The 26,004-nt window shown below is 41.8% G+C and overlaps 1 protein-coding gene across 2 annotated transcripts; it reads right to left on the reverse strand.

Annotated features, from left to right (window-relative positions):
- Positions 1–798: 798 nt before the first annotated feature.
- On the reverse strand, positions 799–25,175 carry HABP4 (hyaluronan binding protein 4). Of its 2 annotated transcripts, XM_084627722.1 has the most exons (8): positions 24,667–25,175; positions 13,796–13,946; positions 12,681–12,842; positions 12,418–12,489; positions 10,858–10,941; positions 5,010–5,181; positions 2,755–2,937; positions 799–1,349 (listed from the first exon to the last, which is right to left on the reverse strand). In XM_084627722.1, exons 1-8 carry the CDS (start codon positions 24,974–24,976, stop codon positions 1,293–1,295), a joined length of 1,191 nt encoding a protein of 396 aa, XP_084483848.1. In that variant the 5' UTR covers positions 24,977–25,175; the 3' UTR covers positions 799–1,292. The 2 variants fall into 2 exon arrangements, with proteins under 2 accessions (XP_084483848.1, XP_084483849.1); XM_084627723.1 differs by lacking the exon at positions 12,418–12,489 and having other exon boundaries at positions 24,667–25,174.
- Between the last annotated feature and the right edge of the window lie 829 nt (positions 25,176–26,004).

Raw genomic sequence — 26,004 nt, forward strand, 5'->3', positions numbered from 1 at the left:
AAAGGAACCCAGCCTCTGCAGGAATTCAAAGGCTTTTTCTCTGTGCCTCAGAAGCAGCAACCAGAGGTGGCTGGTGGTAGCTGCTCCTGTTGGCCACTAATGAGCCCCTCTTCCCATTTCCTTCCCTTGCAATCAGTGTCCAAACACCAACTCTGCTCCAATGCAGCTTTAACAATTTACGTTCCTCTTGCAGCTCGTATTTAAGCCTTTGCAATAGTTGTGTGGAAAAAAAAGGAAGGGATCACTTAGTACCCAACTTGGGCAGCCACACTCAGATCTCTTATCCTTGGCATTAAAGCAAAGCCCAATCTCCTCCTCTACCCACATGAGTCAGTAAAAACTTATACTTAAAAGTCTTAGAATTTACTTTAATGGGAGCAACTGCCAAAAGCTGGAGTTGCTTCTTAAAGCAGAGTTTTCTACAGCAAGGGATGGAACCAGAAAACATTTCAATTCACATTCAGCTCTTCCACATACAAGAAGTTGTGGTTAGGACCTGGCTATTCTATGGTACACAAGTAGGATTTCCATTTCTCACTCTCTACTAAAGGAGGACATTTAAAAAAATTGAAAGTGTAAATGTGCCGCAGAGAAGTTTTAAATTTAAATCTCTCCTACATTGTCGAGATTGTTTTTGTACTGAAAACAGCAAACGGTTGGGGGGAGGGGGGCAAGCAAGGTAGAGCTGTAAGAGAAATGCAAATTGATATTCAGACTACAGTATAGTAGAAGCAGTCACACTTTGCTGCTCCAATACCAAGGAACAATGAAGTGAGTGATAAGCACCTCACACCCAAACCAATTAGCAGTTTTCTTTATTTGTCAACTTACGAAAATTGCGGTATAACTGCTTAAAATATGCAAAGGTACATTTCACTCAATGGAGTAGGGAAAGCAGCTTTCAAGTGTCTACAAGGGTTTGCTACAGATTTCCAATAGCAGACCATGTTGTACAGCTTACATTTCACTGTGCTTTCATGGAAAATTCTAAATAATCTCTATATACACATTTTTAACACTGTACTGTTGAACTTTATTGAAATCCCTTGAGTATAATACCATAAGCCTTCACACAGTTATCCCAATAGGAGGTGCTGGAATCTGTTGCAAGATCCCAGTTCACTGATATCTCCAGAGCCCCCTTCCCTCAATACCACAGAAGTGCAATCATTTCACACAAGAAAAAAAAAAAAATCCGTTTTTCCTTCAGACTCAGATGATCCTTTTCCACAGCAACATAAAACTGGTCTCTTCACAGCTACTTTGAGATGCTGTCATTCAGGACAGTTCTTTCAGGCTAAAGCAGGAAAATCCTCAGGGTCATCAGGATTTGGAGCAATGATTTGTGTCTGCAAAAGAAGGAAGTAAATTTAGAAAAATACACATATCAGGGACACATCTGGAGTCTCCAATCTAACTAAGAACTAGTTCCATTTTATTTATTTGCTAAATTACATTAAGAGGCAATTAATGCTTATTTCTAAACTGTTTTGTATCCATCACTATTTCTACGCAGGTACTAGACTTGTACCTGTCACTGTGGTATGGGTATAGTGATTAAAGGAGAAGTGACATTTTCCTGATACTTCAGGTTCTTGCTACTGGAAATCTATAGACAGACACAGGAAGCAGTTCATCATTCAAAGTGAATGAGAAGTTATTTTAAACATTGAAAAACTGAAGAGTTAATTTTTAGTTGTGTACAAAAAGCGACAGTGATGCACACTTGATTTACTAGAGGTTTTCAGAATGTAGCTTTACCTAACAAAAGCACCAGAGGGATTAATTCCATGTCCCTTTTAAAGTTCCAAACTTTAGATGTGGCTAAGTATTTTATCCTTGATGAACTGAAAAAACTATGGGGATTTTACTAAAAAAAAACCAAACCAAAACAAAAAACCACACACACAAAAAAACCAACCCACCCACAACAACAATCCTCCATATTTGTTCACCTTCAAGCAGTATAGGGTTGCTACCAGCCCAGGTATCCCCAGGACTGTCCCTTTTTTGGAGGTAGCTCCCACAGGAAATCTGTATGGGTGCTCAGCACACATTGCCAGCTGCCCAGTTTTATGGACTCAGGATCATCCCACATGTTCTGGTTTTCATACCTCAACAGTAGCAACCCTTGGCAGATAGAATGGCTTCTTTCACAGTTGGTAGGAGAATGGTTTTGAGTATGTTAAATCAGGGGATTCAATGGAAAGTGGCAGGTACTATGATACTATGATCATTAGTAGTTATATTATGTTTGTTTTGAAACAATTTACCATATCTGACTTGTCATTTATTTAATAGAGGGTTGTACCTCCTGTGTCTTAACCTGCAGGGTCAAACATGCAACATTTATTAACTTCACTCTTGGTAGCTAGAGGAAGTATTAGAATCTTATTACACAATAATTTTGCTTGAAGGCTACAGCCTTTAGTAATTTTAAGTGCAGAGTTATTTCCCTGATTTTATCAGAATTCTTTTCAGAAACTGGAAGTTACTTCTCCTATACTACTCCTTCCAGCTGTCATAAGAGTGACCTGAACTTTGACCTTTGAACATAAACTCTTCACAAATAAAAAACGGTATTTGCAATCTGAATTGAAATCTCATCACATATAGCAACATACTATGGACTGAAAGCCTGGTAAAGTATTGTAAGCAAAACACTAACAAGTCCTCAGCAAAAACAAAACAAAACAAAAAAAACCCTCAAATTCTCATGTCATTTACAAATGTATAGCCACAAAATCAAATTACCACCACTTCTGGTCTAGGCCCAGTATCTTCAACTCTTTTGACACGCCCACGACCTCCTCGTGTTCCTCTGGCTCCACGCCCAGGACGAGGAAGATTCCCAAAGTTAATGTCCAGCTGAGAAGTTATATCATTAGCTGCTTTTCGGAAGATGTGGGAGTCATCCTCAAAATCCTCCTTTAACATCTGAAAGTGAATTTATCTGCAATTAGCATGCTGCTCAGAGCTTCAAAAAAAAAAAGTTACTATATTACAAACCAAATAGCACACCAGTAAAGTCAGACTTCCTGGATAGCCAGGAGCCCCTAAGTTGTGTGTGGCAGTGGGGGTAAGAAGGGAGACTATGACAGCTCCTCCATTCTCAGGCTAGCTCTACACTAGCTTGGGAGCAATTAAGCATAAGCACACAGGAAACTGCTATGCTAGCTCTGTACCACCAAAGAACTCCCACACTCAGAAAACTCTCTGTGGCAAGATCTCGACAGTTCCAGAGGGACCACACAATCTGGCCCAAGGCATTTACTCATGAGATACCCTCTAGGGGAGGGCTGGAAAGGAATAAGAATCGAACACTAAAATTTACTTATCCATTGCTACCACTGATCCATTCCAGTACTGTCCTTGCTACAGTTACAGCTCTAGTGTTACTGTAGCGGGCAACAATTTTTAGCATTAAATATAGCTAGCATACTAAAATAATATTTTCCAAAATAGCCTTTACAATTTCCCCATGTTTATTCCCCCCCTCACCCACCACTGTTCCTCAGACATTCTGGTCAACTGTTGGAAATGGCCCACCTTGATTATCACTACAAAAGGTTTTTCCCCCCTGCTCTCCTGCTGGTGATAGCTCACCTTAAGTGATCACTCTCATTACAGTGTGTATGATAACACCCATTGTTTCATGTTCATGTTATGTATATAAATCTCCCACTGTATTTTCCACTGAATGCATCCGATGAAGTGAGCTGTAGCTCACGAAAGCTTATGCTCAAATAAATTTGTTAGTCTCCAAGGTGCCACAAGTCCTCCTTTGCTTTTTGCGAATACACCGGTAGTGCTACAAAGGTACAGCAAATCATATTCCCCATGTACCGATTCTGATGTCTAATAGATTGCCCATGTTAAGCAATACTTGTACCAGACAAGTCACTACTCCTCTAGGGCACGTTTCTTGCCATACTAGGGCCCCTTTACACTGCTGGCCATAAAGTCTACTCAGGAGTAAAATAAAATGTAAGGCACATTCTTCAGATCCTGTGAAAGACGGGTCCTAAACTCAGCAGGCTTGTAACTGGGGGAAGTCTAAAGCCACACTAAAGGAACACAAATGTAGGATTGTAAACAGCCTACTAAGTACAATCTGCCCAATAAATTATCACAGTCCAATAGTGACTAACATATGCTGAACCAATTTTTTAATTCAGATTCTCAGTGTGTAAGGGTCCCAGTCAAGGATCAAGCCCCCACCATCATGCCAGATACTGAACAGACACAGCGACTTCCCTTACCTGAAAAGCTTACAGTCTAAGTAGGCAAGAATCTACGGTAGAAATCTGGTTCCACTGACAGTGGGGCCCAAGATTTCACCCTACACCTTTAGTTATAACAGCGTAGTGGCTCTGAGCAGAACAAGAGTTATGGAAAATAAAACAAGCTCTCCTGGATCACTTTAAGAAGCAGAACCACAGTCCTCATAAAAATCATTCAGATGTTCTCAAGTGGTTCAGCGATAATTGTGTTGTGATAGTGACCAGATTCAGGACAACTTGGTATGCTGATGATGCTGGGAAACTGAATTTCCAGTATACACAGATAAAAATTCATTAGTAAAGCGATAAGTAAGCTAAACACTGGGTGTATCAAAATGTGATTCAAAGTTAAAATATAAAACATTTAGTAAATGGAGTTCACTAGTGCCTACAATTCAGGTAACAAAATTGTACATGAGGTGGCATAGGCAAGGAGACAGACTTCAATCTTCTAAAACTAAGCCATAAAGTAAGCAGAACTGAAACTTAACTTGGTATAAATACAACATGATAGGTCAAGCATTCCATGCTCATAATACAAAAGGGATGCCTGGAGACTGAACAAAATGAATCTGATCGGTTTTTTTTGCACACTATTACAGGAGCTTGAAATATGAATACTTATTTCCAGTTTGTTCAGAAGCTGTTTTAATATAGGAGACAGTGTCCTAACCCTGGATCTCCGGGTAGAAAGCAGAATTTAGAGAATTCTAAAGCAATGCTTACATCATCTCTATACTTTGACTTGTGAATCACCACTGCTTTGGAAGGAACAGTGGATTCTGGCTTCCGGATGTTGAATTCAGGCTTTGGTCGACTCTGTTGCTGCAGATTTTTCCACTCATCTAACGTCATTTCTTGAGCTGCTACTTCTTCCACTGGCTCCCCTTCAGCAACTCTAAAGGTTTATAGTTGTAAAGTAAAAACCATTAGCTTTGACATCCAAGAACAACAAAAAAACCTGAAGTAAGACTACTTTGCTACGTACAGTATTTTGAATGCTTCAGATTCTCTGCCATCTCTGAATTGTATTTGAAGAACTTCAATACTAAAGAAAATACACCTGAAGCATAGACCCCGTTTGGCCAATATATCTAGAATGTCCGGGAAGATAGAAGTGTTCTCCTGCTGGCTTTTGTATGTTACTATTCCTGATGTCCAATTTGTGTCCATTTATTCTTTTACATAGGGACTGTCCGGTTTGGCCAATGTACCTGGCAGAGAGGCATTGGTGGCACATGATGGCATATATCACATTAGTAGACGTGCAGGTGAATGAGCCTCTGATGGTGTGGCTGATGTGGTTGGGTCCTCTGATGGTGTAGCTAGAGTAGATACGGGGACAGAGTAGGCAACAAGGTTTGCTACAGGGATTGATTCCTGGGTTAGTGTTTCTGTGGTGTGGTGTGGAGTTGCTGGTGAGTATTTGCTTCAGGTTGGGGGGCTGTCTGTAAGCGAGGACTGGCCTGCCTCCCAAGGTCAGAGAGGGAGGGATCTACAACCTATCCTGGAAAACTATCACCAGCAACTACACACCATACCACAGAAACACTGACCCAGGAACCAATCCCTGTAGCAAACCCTGTTGCCTACTCTGTCCCCATATCTACTCTAGCCACACCATCAGGGGCTCATTCACCTGCACGTCTACTAACGTTATATATGCCATCATGTGCCAGCAATTCCCCTCTGCCAGGTACATTGGCCAAACCGGACAGTCCCTATGTAAAAGAATAAATGGACACAAATTGGACATCAGGAACGGTAACATACAAAAGCCAGTAGGAGAACACTTCTGTCTTCCTGGACATTCTAGAACAGATTTAAAAGTAGCCATACTTGAACAAAAAAAACTTCAGAAACAGACTTCAAAAAGAAACAGCAGAACTAATATTCATTTGCAAATTTAAAACCATTAATCTGGGCTTGAATAGGGACTGGGAGTGGCTGGCTCATTACAAAAGCAGCTTTGCCTCTCCTGGAACTGAGACCTCCTCATCATCTATTATTGGGAGTGGACTACAGCCACACTGATCGAATTGGCCCTGTCAGAACTGGTTCTCCACCTGTGAGGTAACTCCCTTCTCTTCATGTGTCAGTATATTTATGCCTGCATCTGTAATTTTCACTCCATGCATGTGAAGAAGTGGGGTTTTTACCCATGAAAGCTTATGCTCAAATAAATCTTAGTCTTTAAGGTGCTACCAGACTCCTTGTTGTTTTTGTGGATACAGACTAACACGGCTACCCCCATATACATTGTGCACACTGAAGGTCTACTTGAAAGGATGTTGTTCATACTGTTACTTCATCCTCCTGCTCTCCACTCCTACCCATTTATTTTATCCAGCTGTTGAATGTTTTCATTAACTGAAGTTATAAGCTCCTGAGTGCAGGGATTGACCATTTACAACATGTTTGCACAATACCTTGCAGAGTCCCGGAGTGGGGCCTCACGGCAGGACTGTAATAAAATAAGTTTGTAATTCCATTAGTTTGGTATCCCTGTATACATTTAAGAGACTTTTAGTAATGCTGCACATTGCTTTCCAATTCTGCTTCAGTTTCTCTTTTCTTTTTTTTGGATATAGCCCTTTACTAAGCATTAGTTTAAAGTGTCTTTTCCTCTTGGTTGCAGAGAGATTGCTTTGTTTGGATGAACAGTAGTATACAGAAGGGGGTGCGGCCGGAATCACAAACATATCTGCCTTCATAGCACATTACCAGTTATAAAAGTAGCCAGAGACAAACCTTAAGAGATGGTAAACACTAAAAACATGGGTTAGTTTAGTGACAGCAAAAGTTCTATTTACTTTACCTTCAACTGAAAAGGTTCAACCTACATTGTGTAACTAGCTGATGGGGGGTGGGTGGTCAGAAAACCACAACAACAATATATTTTAGTGCCAAAATTAAGGTTAAAATTAAGACAATTAGCCAAAGGGTTAAGAAAAAAGGTTAATCAAGCTAATAAGTGGTTCCAGAAGACCAACAACTCCGATAGGTGAGACATTCAACACTATCAGCTTAGCAAACAAAACTGAGAAATATATTGAATGAAATGCTAATGAGGATTTGGCTAAACCTATAGATTAGCTTTATAGAGCTATTAAAACGATAGTCAGATAAACAGATCAGCAAACTAGATGATGGGAACTGAAGGTTTCCTGAAGAAAGAATGATCAGAAGGAAATGTAGAACCACTAGTGGTAAACAACTGTGAATTTATTAGGTGCCAGAGAACTGAAAAAGGACAGATTTAATACCAAGAGTAAGTAGCAGATCAAGGAAATAAATCTAATCTCAGTAAGAGGTAAAATAAGAAAATAGAGAAATATATCTGTAATTACTACTACCTACTACTCAAAAAAATGCTTTAACAAGTTCCTAAACCAAGTGTGCAGACAAGCCCCATAGAAGTCTTCCAGGTAATTGTAAAAATGAGACTTTAAAGACAATTGGAACCAGTACTATCTTTATAGTTTAATATATTAATGACATCCTGGAACATGTTCATACTACAGCATGCATATAGCTTAATAGTGTGCACACTATATTAGGAGAGGCTGCAAACAAAAAGAAGCTAGAAAAGAACCTAGACAATTCAAAAATACGGGCAAATAGAACTAAGATAAGGTCACACTTCGATAAATAGAAGACAAACTATGCTGCCTGGCACCAGCATAAAAATGAAAGCTGAAGAACAGTAACATGGACAAGGATCTAGTGATAATGGCAGAAAAGTTATATACAGGCTTGCAGTGCAATACTGTTAAAAGCCTTCCAGGTTATTAAATGCAAGACCAGGAAAGTAACAATAGTTCTTCAGCATCACAAATGCTATACCCAATTTCTGGGGTCTTTTTCCTAAAAGGATCAGTTCTAATAAACTGAGAAGGGAAGGAATGACTAAATGGTTAGAGCTTTCAGATGACACTTGAAACCGAGTGCCTGACTGCAAGTGGTCATCAAAAGGCAGCTGGAATCACTGAACTCAAGAAGCCAAAATTACCTATTTATGTCTGGGAAGGTTAAAGCTATTCTGGGGCCCCTACTGAGTTGAGTTGCCTGTCCAGGAGGCCTCTGTTGCTACTGCACTACCTCCAAGAGAAAGGGGGGCATTAGGCACACAGGAGTCCCAAAACAACTCAAGTCATTTTAAACAGACTAAAACTAGGTTTCAGAGTAGCAGCCGTGTTAGTCTGTATCCGCAAAAAGAAAAGGAGTACTTGTGGCACCTTAGAGAGTAACAAATTTATTTGAGCATAAGCTTTCGTGAGCTACAGCTCATTTCATCGGACTCAGACGTTCTTGTCAACTGCTGGAAATGACCCACCTTCATTATCACTACAAAAGGTCTCTCCCCCCCCTGCCGGTAATAGCTCACCTCACCTGATCACTCTCGTTACAGTGTGTATGGTAAAACCCATTGTTTCATGTTCTGTGTATTAACATCCCCACTGTATTTTTCACTGAATGCATCCAATGAAGTGAGCTGTAGCTCATGAAAGTTTATGCTCAAATAAATTTGTTAGTCTCTAAGGTGCTACAAGTCCTCCTTTTCTTTATTCTATTCAACTAACTCCTGCTGCTGAACAGCAAAGGTCATAAATAAAGACACTGCCCCAGTCTGACTTTGTGCAAGAGTGTAGGTGTTAGAAGTTGTTCTGAATAAATTCAATCCTTAATTATATATTCTGCCTCTATTAGATATGGCATTACTTGCTCTTCTAAAGTGTGGGCTCATTGTGCTGTTATCTTCCACCAGAAGTAGCCACAATGAGGCCCATATATTTAATACATATTTAGTTTGAACACAGCTTTGAGAATTCTCAGGATGAGAGTCATTTACACTGAAGTAAGATACCATATGATAGTGTGCCTTTCACAGAACCTTTGCATATACTGCTATCTTCCAGATTGCTGTGGACTTCTCCTACATCTAAATTCATTGAGGAGGAAAGTTTCTAGCCTTCCTGTCTGCAACGAAAGCCTTAGCAGGGTAAGGAAATACAGATTGACTCTGCAGAGAATAGTCTAAAATAGCAACAGAGTATTAGCTCACACATTTAATAGTTTCATAATTAAAAGCCAACCGGATTTGCCCACTACAGTTGGGTGTACTTTTCATGTCTCTATGTTCAATAGAGAACTGAAGTTAGAACACATGTACTTACAAAGAAAGAGCTAGGACAGCTGGATTTGATTTTGATTTCAACTACCATGAAGAGGAAAATTATGTGAGACTCTGAAATATGACCCAGGACACTCAAGTAAAAAGGCTTAACTGCTATTTTTAATATTTAGCTCTGTTACAGTGGTACAGTGCATACATAAGAATTAAGTTCTATGCAGACTACCTTCACTGCCCACATGATTTAAGTCTGCTGAAAACTAAGTTTCTGGAAACTCAACATTCTTAATTCAAGTTTGTTCAAGAGACTCTCCTCACCACCAGTTACTTTAAACCATTGAGTAACCCAAATATGTTAATTGCATAGTTGAAAAATTAGGTCAACTTAGAATCTTTTAAAATATCTCCAACTTGAACAAGAATGTACATAAAATCATAGTGAAGTGGCTGGCAATAGCTAGATGCCTTCAACTTTTGTCTAATGGCTTACCCAAACACAATCAGTTAGATTCTTCCCAACTTCAAACGTAAAGGAATGTTGGCTGAAATGTTACTCCTTACTTTGATGTCACCACCCCTTCACTACAAGTTATTTGTGTTGGTAGTGTTCAAGTTGGAGATATCTAAAAACAGTTGAGTTGATCTAATTTTAACTTGATAATTAAGATCTTTTGAAGCAAAATTAATTTTTACATTTGGACACTGATCAGAACCAATGACTGAATATCAGGATGCAAACATCCATCTCAATTTACCTTAGTTTTAAGGAACAATGCAACACTCTTTCCAAGCAGTCATTTTTTTAACATTGGGTTTGGAGGAGGAAGACCACTCTTGGCCCCATATGAATCTCAAGGGAGAAGTTCCTGTTGTATAGGAGACACCTTTGATTGACTAATTCATAAGGGAATTTTCTGTTACTGTATTTCAATCATATCATCACTATGTGGTTCCACAAGAGGGGTTGCTTTACAAGATGTCTGTTGTAATATTTCTAAAAATAAACTGGGAACTAGAACACGTTATATCAGTTATATTCCTAGTAGGGTTTAAGAGTAACTTAGAGAGCACTCTCTCTCTTACTTAAATAAAAGTTCATATGTTACAGAAATTTATCATCTAAGCTACTGAGCTAGAGGGTTTTGTTTGTTTGTTTTTTAAACAGGTCAATAGTGCCACTACTTAGCATTAGTATGTATGTATTATAGCATCTGAAGGCCTCAGCTGGGATTGGAGCCCCATTTGGCTAGGAAACAACTTTTCTGTAGGTATATATTTCCATTTTAAAACATTTATATGGTGCCAAATGTCTGCTAAGTGCTTTACAGACACATTGAAAACCATGGTCTTGGAATGTCTCCCTATACGAATCAAGAACATTGGCACTGGCCAGTTATTTCGTTTGCATTTTAGAATTAAGATATTCAAGGCAGACTGTACTTGGTCAGAGGTTCTCCTTCAGGTGCCCCTTGGTGATCCTCTGTTTCTGCAGTATCTTCCACAGGAGCAGTCTGTTCCATCTCACTGCAAAATAGAAAAGCCACCACATATCTAGGTCATACTGAAAGCTTACAGATCAATAGACCCCATTCTTTGTAAATGTGCATATTTCACGACCAACTGAAGATAGTACCCTTTCTGGAATTGTCTAGATCAGAACATTTCTGTGATCATAAGAATTCCCAATCTACTGATCACCCAAAAACCACAACAAAACCATTAAACAAGACTAGTTTAGTGTGCTAGTAATACAAGATTATACAGTGGGAAGCACTGGAAATCCTTGGCTGGAGGAAGTGGAATCCACAAATATGTGAAAGCCAGAAGTGTGCATGTTCTCGATATGAGAAAATCAGACCTAATGCGTTTACATGAATTTTCTAGAATCATATATATCTGCCTCACCATCTTGCGGCTCAGATTTCCACAAGTTAGTTGTGTGCTGTGTAATATGTAGTATGCCCTAATAAGCTTTAAATTTGATTTTTAAGTTTCAATAGGTGTTCCCTTGTTTTATGAGAAAAGGTAATCTAGAAATACCCAACTGACCTTCTCTATACCATTTCACATACCTAGTTTCATTTTTAATTCATTTTTGTTGACTTTCAACAGCACTTGGAATGCCCAGATGACCTACATGCTTTTGAGAGACACACAAGGTAAGTGAGGCAATAGCTTTTATTGGACCAATTTCTATTGATGGAAGGTACAAACTTTTACCTTAAGACTTTAAGATTACCCAGCTGATTTATTGTAAATTACAACTAATTCTACTCTCTCCCCCATTTTTAACCCTGAAAAACTTATTTTAAGTTCAAATTATAAAAATATGCATTTGTGAGCTATTAAGGTGTTTATATATGAAGACGTAGCACTTTATTTAGACAACGCAATGAATAAGAATACAATTTAATGGCCATTACAGAGCCTGCTATAAATTAGAAGTTTTGCCTCCCTTCTCCCCACGGTAAGCCAGTTTAGGAGGACCCAGACAAGCAACTTAGTCCTGCTATGTCCCCTTGGAGGAAAGCTGTCTTATGCAGTTACCAGAATAATATTTAGTTGAAATAGCAGCACACCTCCAACTGTGTCAAGGGGTAGAAAAGGTGGCTTCTGGTCCTGTTTCCAGTTCAAGGCGATTTCAAACAGAACCAGATAAAGAGTACATAACAATTTAAGACCTAGATATTTGTTAGCATTGTAGAATTCTCTTTAAAATTTACACAGGCCAGTCACAGTGCCCAAGCCCACCATTTACTAAAATAGGAAAGAGAAGTATATTTCACTCTAGTGAAAAGATGACTTGGCCTTAGGCAAACAGATACTTGGAACCCTGCAATAAATGAAGAATCTCCTTCAGGCTAGGATCTACTCAGTAAGCATGAGCAAAGGGGCCATAACAATTAAAGACATGGTGAATGGATAAAGCTTGAAATAAAGGCAAGCCTATTACTTTACAGAAATTATTATAAACTAGAATGGGCACAAATTTGCATATACCTCAGATCATCTTTAACTGTTCCCCAGTTCCGAGCTCCACTTCCACCCCTTTTGTCTTCTGTTCTGATTCCTCTAGAGACAGAAACAGTATTCTTCAAATTAGGAAAATTCCTCCCTCATTGATGTACCAAACCAAAAGCAGTATTAAATTGTTGAATATATTCCTTTCCCACTTCAACCCTTCAAAAAGATATTGAAATGTTTGAGGTGTGTGTTTCTTACCAATATATTAGATGAGAGCAGTATATACACAAAGCACTTACGTTTTATCACTCCCACTCTGTCGTTCAAATTCCCGTTTCCCTCTTTGGTCATAGCCATTAAGACTTCTGTTCATCCCACCACCTCTTCCTCGGCTTCGCATTCCACCTCTTCCTCCCCCACGACCTCTCATTGGTCTTTCCCGGTCAAATCTGTCAACTGGCCTGAAAGACAAGGAAGATTTCTAGTCAGACTACTTCTATATAAAAGTTAATAGGGGAAAATCTGGTGTCATAGGGATGCTTTAGTGTAGTTGTGATAATCAATCAATCAATTATACTCACTATTTCTAGAAGTTTTTAGATCACATCTTACACTACACTGATCTTATGCCCAGACTGATGCTCTTTGTCAGGATTAAAAACAGACAGAAGCTAAATGTGAGCAGAGTTTAAGGTCCGCATTCTTTTATCCTTATGTCAGTAATAGTGACTGTATTAATTGTTTGCTTTTTTCTAATTCTTAGGCACTATTACTGCCCTCATATGTTAGATTTGCATGTAGCAGGGTGTATACCAGGACTATAAGAAACTCAAGAGGAGTTCTAGTACAAACCACCACACACAAACGCAGCCATTGCTGACAACAAGCATTGATGAGTTGTACATCTATTATTTTTAGCTACGGGCTAGTTATATGTATTTGGGCAGAAGTATTTCATGGAGATACAATAAGTGAGCGCTGCCACAGAATTTAAGGGTTAACGGAATTTGGTCTCATTTTGCTTCAGAGTCTATGGGACCTAGATGTACAATTACTTAAAATCTGGTTGGTGATGTTAATACTCACATGCTGAAGTCATGAAATATTAAGTACTATATGTCAGACACTGAAACCAGACTTTTAAACCAATTGCTTAACTACCAAAAAAGCTTGTATTATTCCATTAGAAATGTAACGGACATGAAGACACCAGACCCGTACAACATTCTGACTACTGTATAAATACAGGATAATTTACTGGAGAACTGATAGATTCTTTGTCATATCAGTCTTTATACAGCCAAAACTGGGCTACCACACTACTAGGTGCTAACTAAATAGTACTCCATAAAAGCATCTCAGGACACCAAACTCTTCACTGAGGACCACCTTGCATCTTCTTAGAAATACATACTTTTCTACTGTGAACTCCACTTGTCTCTCCTTTTCATAGGGACGGTATTCCCTAAAAGATGGTCTCCATTCAGCTTTGTCTTGTTTTACCTCCGTTCCCCTGTTATCATTCCATCCTTGTTGTTCTCCCCTTTTAGGAGCTCGCTTCTGACCTGCACACAAAAAATTGTGAAGAGTCTAAGCATAAGCAGCATTAATAGATTTAGTTGCAATTACCGGTCTACAGGCTCAAAAGAGAAGACTATGCCACCATACAGTCCTCTAATTTTGCACTCCTACCAAGTTACAAGCTGGTAGTTGTTGGCCAAACTGTGGTTAAGGTTGCCTAACACTTCTTACGATAAAAGACCATATTTTCTGTTGCTTATAAGTCCAAACTTTAGGCATTCAGGTTGAAATTACCATGCCAGGCATCTGCCCCAGGCTGAAAATTCTGGAGTGTTTTGGCTAACATAGTGCAGCCATTTCAGAAAACAAGATTAGGGAAAATACCTCACTTTGCTTATGTTAAAAAAAATTATTACAGGAACTCTCTCTCCTTTTGTGGGCACCCAGACAGCAAAATGGCAGAACAGCCTGACTGGAACACAGAGGGATGAGGAATGGGCAGAGGGGGAGCAAGGCTGCTGCAGGAGCCAGAGGATGGGGAACAGGAGTCAGGGAGCTAGATGTAAACAGGAACAGAGGGGGACAAAAACAGGCAGATTTATACCCCTTAGAACATATTCTGCCACAACCTGCAATTGAACCCAGGAGTCCCCAGTGTCTACATTCCTCTACAATCAGTAAACAGATGTGAAATCCACTGACAAAGTGTCATCCCTTTCTAGTGGTGGTCCATAGAGAGTGACAATTACTACTGCTGTATGCAGTGTTATTGACATGTTCGTCCCAGGATATTAGAGAGACAAGATGGGTGAGGTATCTTTTATTGGACCAACAGCTACTGGAGTGAAAGACAAGCTTTCGAGCTTACACAGAGCTGAAGCGGAAACTATGTGAAAGCTTCTCTCTCATGCCAACAGCAGTTGGTCCAATAAAAGATATTACCTCACCCACCTTGACTCTAATTATACTGCTATCAGTTACTCCGTTAGTTTAAATGGAAGAAGTCTGTGCAATGGACCTAACCTGCTGATGAAACATGTGGGTGTGATTATGATGCCATACGATTTAAAAAAAAAAACAAAAAAACTGATTTTTTTTCTAAATTAGGAAATTAGATGACAGTATGTAAAGGTTGCAAAGCCAAGCACTCAGGAAATGGCAGAACTGAGGTTGCCAAAGCAATCATAATTTGCTCTCCTTTTATGTATGCACCACGATACAGTCTTTAAATTACATGATCCCATACTATTTTTCTCATAGGACTCCTACCTTACTCAGTGCAGAATGCATGACGCTCTAGAAATGAATAAAGCTGTTGTATATAGGATCATTGCCTTAATTGTGACAGAAGTTTGAAGGTGTGTAGTGAATGAGGCAGATGATCACAGAAAGCGAAAGGATGGCCTTGTAGTTAATGCCACCTTGGAGAAATTATTTCTATCCCTGCCTCTGCCACTGAATTCCAATGAGTTAACGGGCAAGTCACTTCAACCAAACTTTTTACAGTTAGTCACCAGTGGTGTCTTTTTTTGAGTGCCCAAAACGTGACCGAAGGCCCAGATACACAGATGTGTTGAACACACAAATGCAACTGAAGTCAATGGAAGATGAGTTCTGGACATATGAAGAGCTATAAAAACCCTAAGTAATCTTAAAACAAATCAGAGCATAGGTATTTCAAGTTGAGCCTCCAAAATTAGTGGTCACTTGGCAATTTTGGCCTCTGTTTCAGTACCCTCATTTTGTTGATGAGGGAACTAATACCACCACTGAATCTAACCTGCATGTTGTGAGGATGAATTCATTAATCTTTATGAAGTATTCAGATACCATGAGGAGAGCTGTGACACATGGCCAGAAAGGGTTAAGCGGCTCACAGGCTAATTGACCCAGGTTCAACCTTTAGAGACATGTTAGAAGAGTATGTAAATTGTAATTAGGGCCATTCCATGTTAAATCTGCTAGAACTTTGAAATTCAATCCTGTACTGTTTGAGAATTAGAGGGGATACTAATGTATGTGTTTACTTGTATCTTGTTAGATGTTAGCCATGTAAACAGACAGTTCCTGTCTATTACTATAGCTATTGACTCAGAAATCAAAAGGGAATATTAATATTTAGATGAATCTTGGGTGAAAATGTCAGTCTATGTGTCTGTCTGAAGGTTGTGGTAAACTGTATATGAACTGCTTAATGAATAATTACCTTATGTTAACCATGTTATTCATTACCAGTGATGTTTAGGAAACAGAAGGTTACTACAAAAGCCTATTGTTCAAGAGGCTGCTAGAAAACTATATAAAAGACTCTTGGGACCTGATCCTTTCATCTCAGATCTTGATGCTTTATGCAGGGGAAGCTTGAGTCCATAAGACTGAGATCTTCAGTCCCACCTGGATAGCGGTGAATATGAACACTGAACTATAACCTATGGACTAATTCTGAAAACTCTTTGCAACTACAAAGCTCACCATCTCTACTATGAAACCGATATCAGAACTGTACTCATGTCTGTACGTATATTGATCTTTTAAGCAATACTCACTCACGCTTCTTTTTAAATAAATTTTAGTTTAGTTAATAAGAACTGGCTGTAAGCATGTATTTGGGTAAGATCTGGAGTATTTGTTAACTTGGAAAGTAATGTGTCCAATCCTTTAGGATTGGTAGAACTTTCATATCTGACTTGGCTGCCTGGGAGGGAGCCCAAAGGCTGGACTGCTTTAAGGGAACTGTGTTTTTATTTCTGGGTAATCAGTAAGGTATTATAGAAGCTGTTGTTTTCTGCTAGATTTATCAAGCCAAGTATGGGAATATCCACCAGCTTTGGGGATTGTCTGCCCCATTCTTTGCAGTTTGCCCTAATTGAGTAACCTCAGTGTGGCCACCCCCGGGACCCTGGTCACAAGGGCACTATAGAAACACACAGAGAAAATAATGGGTTAAGTGTAGGGTTTGCATGACAAGTGTTAAATAACAACTGGGGATGAATCAATGAATGAGGCAGAGGACCTGTGGAAAAGGTCATATATGATCATGTAATTCAGGACTTTCACAACACATGCACAGGAGGGGCCTGAATTCAAGTTCACAGGCAACATCTTCATCAATTGTGGCTTATTTAAGCTATTCACATATCCCTCACTAACTTCCACTCTCTCACTTTTGGGCAGCTAATGTATGCCACAGAAATTTATGGGATTTTGGGAGTTCACTCAACCTTTCATAAAGGAAATATAATGCAGGTCACTTCACTGAAAATTCCTATCCCAGCTTAAATTGAAAACTCCAGACAGGTTAGCCTTAGAGCAAACATTTTATGTAGTATCGTTCCTACAGAATTGGAAACTAAAGCAATTTAAAAACTGTATATAAATCATTCTGCCCATTACCGAAGTGCAGCCAACAAATTATATACAACATTATTTAAAACAGTAAGTGAAGAACACTGCTGATTTGAAACCAAAGAGGAAAACGTAGATATGCAGAATATATTTAGTAATTGTTAAATGTGACCAGAAGCTGAGGTTAACATCCATAATCTAGTCCAAATTGGTTGCTAACATTACATAAGACAAGTGATCAGAGCCACACTATTACATCCCATCTAACAGAGCAATTCCATCATCAAAATTAACACGGGGCCCTATATACATGATTATGACCATAGAAATTGTCCTGCCCATATAGCTCAATTTGCCACAAAAATGAAAACAGATTCTTAAACAGTTAAAAACTTAGCACAGCTAAGAAAAAGTCTCTAGCTTTGTGTTATGAAGGTTAGCTGTCAAAATGTTAACTGATATTGTGATATTTGCATGAGTATGCAGGCAGATCAAAACAACTAGCTGTGAACCGGGTCAGCTGACCCATTCATCCCACTGGGCTACTGACATTGAAGCCTAATGATAAGACTGTCAACACTTAGCTTTTTTCACTGCTGACTATTTTTGAAGAAATGTCAAGCTAACATACTTCACTGCTGTTGCATGTAGTAACAGATACTGAGAATGAGTAGTGGGGCAGCTAGTTGCTGTAAAAAAAAAAAAAAAAAAGGAATTAAAAACACACTGACTAAAGCCTTAAATGCCTTGTGGTTATCAAAACACAAAACCAACATCCGCACTTAATAGGTGTCCCAACCCCTCCCCGTCCAAATATTCCCTACACAGTTGCCAAAACGTCCAGCTATCATACCTCTCCCTCCTTACCCCCCAAGTCTTGAGTGCTGTTTATTTTCAATATAAAAATCTGTGGCACACAAAACTGAAAGTTTTGGGAGACCTCAAAATACAATGAATTTAAACATCAAAACAAGGTTACTGTCCTAATTGACTAGAATTGGGAATGGGAGATGGTGCTCTATAATTCAAAGGTCACAGACATAAGATATGGCACCATACAGGAATCTGATTCATTAATGACTCAGGGAGAAGTACGGTTGTAACCAACAGAATTTGGTTTTCATTTTTCCCTTCAGAAGACTAGGAAAGTGCATAAAAGAACACCATTTTTTATATCTATTTCATATAATATAAACACAATGAACTAAATGGAGATAGACTTCCACCTTGTGATCTTGTGCTTTCAATATGCCAGCATTTTGTAACAGAATCACCTACAGCAGGTTCCCCCTGTACAGCCTCATGCCCATATATCTGGAATAATTATACTGAAATTAGTCATTAAAAGAAGAGACACACTGTGGTTTTCACAGCTATCATCAAGATATAGGATTCTTCAAAACATTCAGTGTCTTACTACCCACTAAAATGGTGGATGATAATACAATTAATCTTTTAGCAATCAGGGATGATGTCTAAACTACACCATCTCCAAAATGTACATGCTAAAGATGGGAAACAAATCACCTAAAATGTTCATAATAGGCTTAGAGACAAACTGAACAAAGCTTTTTATTACTGCAGGATCAGCAACTTTTATTTGCCTGGACTGGTAGAAAATGCAAGCTCTACATTTCACTGGGCCCTTTCAATAAAGAGCTGGCAAATGCAATTTGATGACTGTTTTAAGAATGGGTGAGTTGAACTAACATCAAGAGACAATTACAAAAGCTACAATACCTACATTCCATACCCCTCCCCTCACCCTACCACACACAAAAGCAGCTCAAAGACCAAAGAACAAGGCTTTGCAAACAGTAAACATCCACCACTATTCTGAAAGAGTAAGGAAGCACCAGAACCTTGGTAGTCTGAAGAATAGAGATCTATTTAAAAAAAAAGGTAAGGTCAATTAAATACTGACAATGGTACTGCTCTTATTATTACTGTCTCATCTAATTAACAACAAAGCCTAGGGAGAGCGTATTCTGGATTCAAAAAGATTTAATATTGAGCTGTGCAAGGCCAACACCTAACAGACACCTGGACTTCTGACTTCCATTTGCTTGACAAACTGCTCACTTTCAGATGAGCTCCATGATTAAGTGGGAACTCACTTAGGAATAAAAGCTGAGAACCAGTCAAGACAAAGAAAAAAGGCAGATGATTAACAGTAATATGCAAATACAAAAAACCTCCATTCAAACCACAAAAAACATTATATTGAATAATATTATATAGAACTTTTGAGCAGAGCCTGACAGAGGGACAGTTTTACTAGTTGAAGATCTGAAGTCACAGGATGTCTAGACGAGTGAAATTCAAATCTTTCTGAAAAATGCTGAATGTTTATATTCAGGTTTTACATGTTGCAAGGAACAGCTCTTAACTAGGAATTTTTTTCTAGCCAAAGTAACCCATATAACGAAATAACTTAGATCAAGCTACTATAATGAAAATTGCACAATTGTACTTTCACTCTAATACCAGAATCAGTCTTGGCTGTTCAAGTACTTAAGCTTTTAATTTGCAAAGAGTCTAGTAACAAGTCCCTTGAAGTCTATTACAAGACAATTCAAGAAAGCAACCTCACTTATCTTTAATATAAAGCTGTACCCTTCAACACAGGTGGGGATCATTAGAGAACTCTACAGTTTTGACAAATTCAGCCTGCAAGGAGTTTAACAAGCTCTTGCGTATTTTTTTCTGCCAGATTGGCGATGCTCTGGATCCTGTACTGGGTCCAGCAGGATGCTTTCAGTCAAACCGCATCCAGGAAAGGCTCCTAAGAATTCTAATTGCTTTTTAGGGACAATTTTAGACTTTTTGTAGCCTATCATGAACCCTACGGTTAGGAACACCCCGATGTTGATATAGATCAGTCATTGAAAACTCTTCAGAGTAGTGTCCTTAATCAGTCAATTGTTCAATTAAGAAACCACATGCCCTTCCTGCCTATGCAGATATGCTTGATGGTAGTTGTGGCCTTTCATGAAAGCATATGAAGCCAACACCCTCCCAGAAGACAAGTCACAAAACTGGTAGCAATGTTCCTCAAGTGCAAATCAGATTATGGCTGTATATATGTGCATAGAAATACTTCCTGAGCACTGAAATTAAGTCCAGAGCACTTGGACTTAATTGTCAGCTGCCTTGCTCTTGCATAGAAGAGGTATGGCCACTCTCAGAGTGACCATCTTCAACCTCTCTTTGACAACATACTGATTTAGCCACTCCCAGTCTCCCTGAAATCTAGGGTGGGCCAGAGATCTTTTGTCATTTTGATTAGCAGGAAATATCTGGAACAACTAATCACACACCCCCTGCTGCCTTTATCCTCTTTTGTCTGGTGGCAGGGCTTGATGGCTGTCTGCCAGAAAAAGATTGGTTTTCTGGCAACAGGTCTTCTGAATGTTGAGGCAGCAGAGAGCATGCAGGGGCAAAGTAGAGAGAAAAGATACCTTGACAGGCTTCTGAAAACCTGATCATGTCTCACTGATTGTTGATCAGGACCCATGCATCTAAGGTGACTGGAGTACAACAGGAGGTAAAAAGCTCATCTGCCTCAAACAGGATGGTCCTGGCACTGAGTCCTCTCAATCATGGAGGTTATAAGATTCTCCACCTCTGCCCTCCAAAAATAAAGGAAAGTAGGAAGCGTATGATCATCCTCTGTGGAGGTCCTCAATAGTGGATATATTTGGAATCACTGCTGTGGTCTCAGACACTGGTGTACCTCCTGTGGCATGTAACAGTCTAGTCTCCTGTGGGCTGTAGTATCTTAGTCTAATTTCAGTTGTTGGTTCTAGTGTGCAGGTGCTGATGGTCTGTGGAAGTCAGACTAGATTATCTGCTGGTCCCTTCTGGTCTATGGCTCTGGCTCATCTGAGCTCAAATAGCAGCCCTCTGCACTTCAACCCACAGTCTCACCCAAAAATCTGTAAAGAGTTTAAGTAATAAAGCCTTGGAGCACTAATAATGCCTTGCAAATCATAGTCTGCACCATAGCCTCTGGTGCAAGAGGCTGATGTCTAACATGGAGCTTCCTGTACCACGAGCACCAAATCCCAGGGTGCAATGTTAGCCTGCAGGGTGCGAGAAAAACTGTACTATTAGTAGGGCCCTACCAAATTCACAGCTGTGAAAATCACAAACTGGGAAATCAAATCTACCCCGTGAAATCTAGCCAGTGGAGAGCCGGGGGCACCCCATCAAGGGCTCCTACTGTTTGCTGGGTTCCAGCTCGTCGTCTGCAGGCTAGGGAGGCATGGGACTTCCTCTTCCCCCACATAGTCACGCTCAGTGGGGAGATCATACCCAACTCCAGGTACCTCCCCTGGCTGCAAGAAGCTCAGCGACTGTGCTGCCTTCAGACCTGGACTCTGAAGGCAACAGCCGCGGAGCTGCCTGCAGCCAAGAGAGGCACCCAAAGTTGGGTATGATCTCCCTCCCTGCCCCAAGATTGGCCATGCAGGGGAAGAGGAAGCCCTGTCCCTCCCCAGCCTGGCCGAGACTAGCAACTAGGAGCCCACAACTGGGGCTTTCCCAGCAGCTTAGGGAAGATCAGACCCACCTCCGAGAACCTCCTTCAGCTGCAGGAAGCACAGTGGAAAGAGGAAGTCTCATCTCTCTCCAGCCCAGCCAGGATTAGTAGCTGGACCCCTGCATGGTAGGCACCCCCAGCTGCATGGGGGAGATCAGACCCACCTCCACGAGCCTCTTCCAGCTGCAGGATGCTCCATGGCTGCTGATTTCAGAGTGCAGCTCTGAAGCCAGTGCAGAAGTGATGGTGGCAATCCTGCATGGCCCCTACAACAGCTTTGTAATCCCCCACCCCACTACTTACTTTTGGGTCAGGACCCCCTGGTTACATTATCATGAAATTTCAGATGAAAATATCTGAAAATGTTAAATTGACTATTTTTAAAACCCTCTGGCTGTGAAACAGACCAAAATTGACCCTGATTTTGGTAGGGCCCTAACTATTAGCTTTATGGCAACCTTGCACAGGACTAGTCGTGAACAGGCATCCCCTTCTGTTACTTGTACATGAATGACTGTGGGAGAGAGTCTAGAGGCTACGAGGCAGATATCTAGCAGTGGGGTGTTGCTAGCCACTCCTCAGTAACTCCTCCCTCTTTGGAAGAGACTGTCTCATCTTGTGACCTGAAGAGCAGTACCAATGACCACAAATGCCTGGTAGAGCCTTCAGCTTTGAAGATGACATTACCACCTACTTTGATAGAAACGCTGCCCTGCCAGATTTAACAGAGAAGAGTTGGGCCTGCACTGTTTAAGCAGCTCTCGTACCAAATCTTAGCACTCAGCAGTCTTGACCAACTCAAAGTTTTAGCTTCAAGGGATTATCCTTCAAAGTAGTCAAAGCCATCTTGGTGCCACTCTCACTGTAATCTCTCTGAGGTTCTACTGATGCCTCATCCCTGCTCAGGAGGACTTTGGCCCCCAGAGCATTTTGGTCAATTTCAAGGCAGACAGTGCAACAAACATGGTCATGGGTCTTCAACACTGTTCCACCACAGACAGGGTGTGAAGTTGCAGAATGGCTTTCCTTCCTCATTTGATGTCATATTTGAAAAGAAAACAACTGAAAAGAGGGATTTTGTTGTTTATCCTTGACTCGAATTATGCTACAGCACCAATGCAGGCATGAAATAAACAGATCTGATTTCACAAAGCAGGCGCTGCTATGCTCTTGAAAAGTCTGAGTTAGCTCTCTAGCACCTCAGGTGTTGATGCTCCAAAACGACAATCTTGGGAGCTTCAAAGAACTGTGGGGAAACTGCAAAATACTAAACACTGGCCAAAACACATGCTGAAACACTGAGAAGACAAGCACCACACAGAACCAGCCCACGGTGTTCAGTTTACCAACCCCTCAATCAACTACCACTACTACAGTGCTCCAAAATATAAAGAATCCATTGCAATAGCTAGAACCAGACATACAATATTTACATTTGCACAGCTCACTTTGTACTGGCACCAACAAGCCACAGCCATGGTAAGCCTGTATCTAAAGTTGTTCCATATGTAAAGTGCTCAGGTACTAAAATACTGAAAGCAGTATAAGAACCTATATATAAAAGAATAGTGAACTTTCAGATGCACACTGTTCTGGCAAGAATTCTGCAACACTGGACTTAAAAACAGAAGTGACATCCTGGCTCCATTAAGCTGTTCACATTCAACTGATGTTATATATCTGCAGTCTGATTATAGGATCCACAAATGCTTGTGGTCAACTTTGTTGTTTAGTAACACTAGCCCTAGTTTTCTAAATCACTTTACAGACATCAGTAGTTTCTCTTTATTAAATTAGATCCTTAAATCACTGAGCTGTGTTTCAACATCATCCAGGCTCACCTCCAAAATGCTAAAAAGTAAAGACAACCAAAATAAATGCTCAATCTCAATGTCACTACTCTCCTAAATTATTTTGGCTCATACACTTGAAACAGTTTTACCTCTATGTATTTTAGTTTCAGTGCTATTAGAGTAGTTTCATTGAATTTCTACCAGATTTCAGAGTGGCACCTTAGAGACTAAGCACTCTAGCCTTCAACAAAGAGTGGACTTACTTATAAAATATAAAGGGTTAAAGTCATACCACCACAGTTTAGTCTGTGCATCTGATTACCTGCTGTCCACACAATTTTCGTGTTCAGAACATGAAAATAAAAACATTAAAAGTATAAACGCAACTGTACACAGATTTTAGCCCTAGCTGGTTCACCTACTGCTGGACAACGGTATAACTTCATTTCCAACCTCATTGTTTTAATGCTGAAACAAGATAATCATTTGATCATGTATTTGGACTTAAATGTAACCTCTTTAAAGTCAGAACCAGCTGATCCCCAAGTTCTTTAGATCTCATTCATCAAGAGGTGATTGGAGAAGAAAAGCCTGGGGGAAGATAAGAGACAGCGAGGGAGGGAGAAGCCAGTCCTGTGGTTCGGGTCAGGCAGGGCTGGAAGTCAGGCAGTGTGTTGTAGGCAGCTCGCCAGACTCGCTAGGCGACATGGGCCCAGTCGCTTAGGCCGCGTGCGGAACGGGAGGACGCGGACTCCTGCCTACCTGCAGTCGCTGAACCCGGCAACGCGTTGAACCATTCTCAGAAAGTCAATGGCCAAGCGCTTCCCACCCTCTCCCGCCCAGGGCAGCACCCCAGGCTCACAGCTACTCTCAGAGAGACTCCCCGCGTTCAGTTAGACGCTGCCCAGCACAGGGCCAGGCGGTAGCCGCTGCCAGCCGCAGCCCTGAGCAGCAGGAACCCGCCCGCCCACGCACCTCGCGCGTCCTGGCCCGCCGCCCAGCCGGCCCCAGTACTCCCCGCCCCCCCCAGGGAAGAGCTCAACTGCCTCCCGCGGTGTGCGCGGGCCGCTCCGCTCCCCGTACCCGGCTGCGGCGGGGCTCCGGGCGCCGCGGGGCTCTCGGGCTGCAGGACCTTGCGCTCTTTCTGGGACTCCCTCTTGCCGGCGGCGGGGCCGGGTCTCTGGCCGGGGCCGGGTTTTCTGCCGCCAGCGGCGGCCGCCGCCGCCGCCTCATCGCGCTTCCTACGCTGCTGCTGGCGGCGCTCGGCCTCGCGCAGGACGTCGAAGGGGTCGGACTCATCGTCCAGCAGCTGGTGGAAGCGGTTGGCGACGGCGCAGCCGAAGCTCTCCTGCATGGCGGCGGCCACCGGGCTGCCCAGCGCCCCCTTCATCATCGCCGCGGCCGCCCCGCCACCTCCGGGCGGCGACAGCTGCGGGCGCTACCAGCGCGCAGGGCGAACCCAACCCGCGCGGCAGGGGGAACGGGGGACGAGCGCAGAGCCGGGGCCGGCTCAGCAGGGCCCAGGCAACCGCGCCATCGCCGCTCGACCCTTCCCTACACCCCGAGAGAGCGCCGAGGCCCCACCAAAGCACTAGCACCCCTCGCGGCCCGCGCTCACAACCAATCAACGCCTTCGGCCGCGCCCCCTCCGAGCTCAGGCAACCAATACCAGCCACGGCAAGCTCTAGCAACCAATCAACACATTTGGTCCAACCTGCTGCGTGCCGTGGAAGCCAATCAAATCCGTAGGATGCTCGCCAGTCAATCACACGCCACCGACCAATGAAGTCTAGCGACTATGTCGTCGCTGCAGGTAGTTTCTCCTCAGCGGCTCCATTTAACCATTTTACCCCCGCCCCCGTGGTAAATCGTCTTATTAATTATTTATGACGTTTTTAATTATTCATGAGCAGATGTGGCTCGGAAGGGGCTGGGGCTGCACAGGCAGGGACTGGTCTGAGCACAGCCAGAGTGTGTGTGTGTGTGGGGGGGGGGGGGGGTGCATGGCATGGAGTGGCTTTCCGTGGCCCCATCTCTAAGGCTTGGTGTACACCTAAAACCGAGGGGCGGGGGGAACAAACTTTTTGGCCCGAGGGCCACATTGGGGTTGCAAAACTGTATGGAGGGCCGGTAGGGAAGGCTGTGCCTCTCCAAACAACCTGGCCCTGACCCCTATCCGACCCCTCCCACTTCCCACCCCCTGACTGCCCCCCTCTGAACCCCCGAGCCATCCAACCCCCCCCCCCCTTGTCCCCTGACCTTCCCCTCCTGGGACCCCCTGCCCCTAACCACCCCCCAGGACTCCCCCCATCCAACCCCCCGATTGCCCCTATCCACACCTCCACCCCCTAATAGGCCCCCCAGGACTCCCACCTCCATCCAACTCTGCCTGTTTCCCATCCGCTGACTGCACCCCCAGAA

Source organism: Lepidochelys olivacea (genome assembly GCF_965140295.1).
Source record: "Lepidochelys olivacea isolate rLepOli2 genome assembly, chromosome: 5".
In the NCBI taxonomy this organism is placed as follows: domain Eukaryota; kingdom Metazoa; phylum Chordata; order Testudines; family Cheloniidae; genus Lepidochelys; species Lepidochelys olivacea.

Bases quoted from the DNA above. Each gene is read 5' to 3' on its own strand.
- HABP4 (XM_084627722.1), bottom strand. From the start codon at position 24,976: ATGATGAAGGGGGCGCTGGGCAGCCCGGTGGCCGCCGCCATGCAGGAG. The intron at 12,843-13,795 runs GTATGTATTTCT...CTTGTCTTTCAG, and splicing joins GTGGAGTTCACAGTAGAAAA to GCCAGTTGACAGATTTGACC. The intron at 12,490-12,680 runs GTAAGTGCTTTG...TTCTGTCTCTAG, and splicing joins CAGAGTGGGAGTGATAAAAC to AGGAATCAGAACAGAAGACA.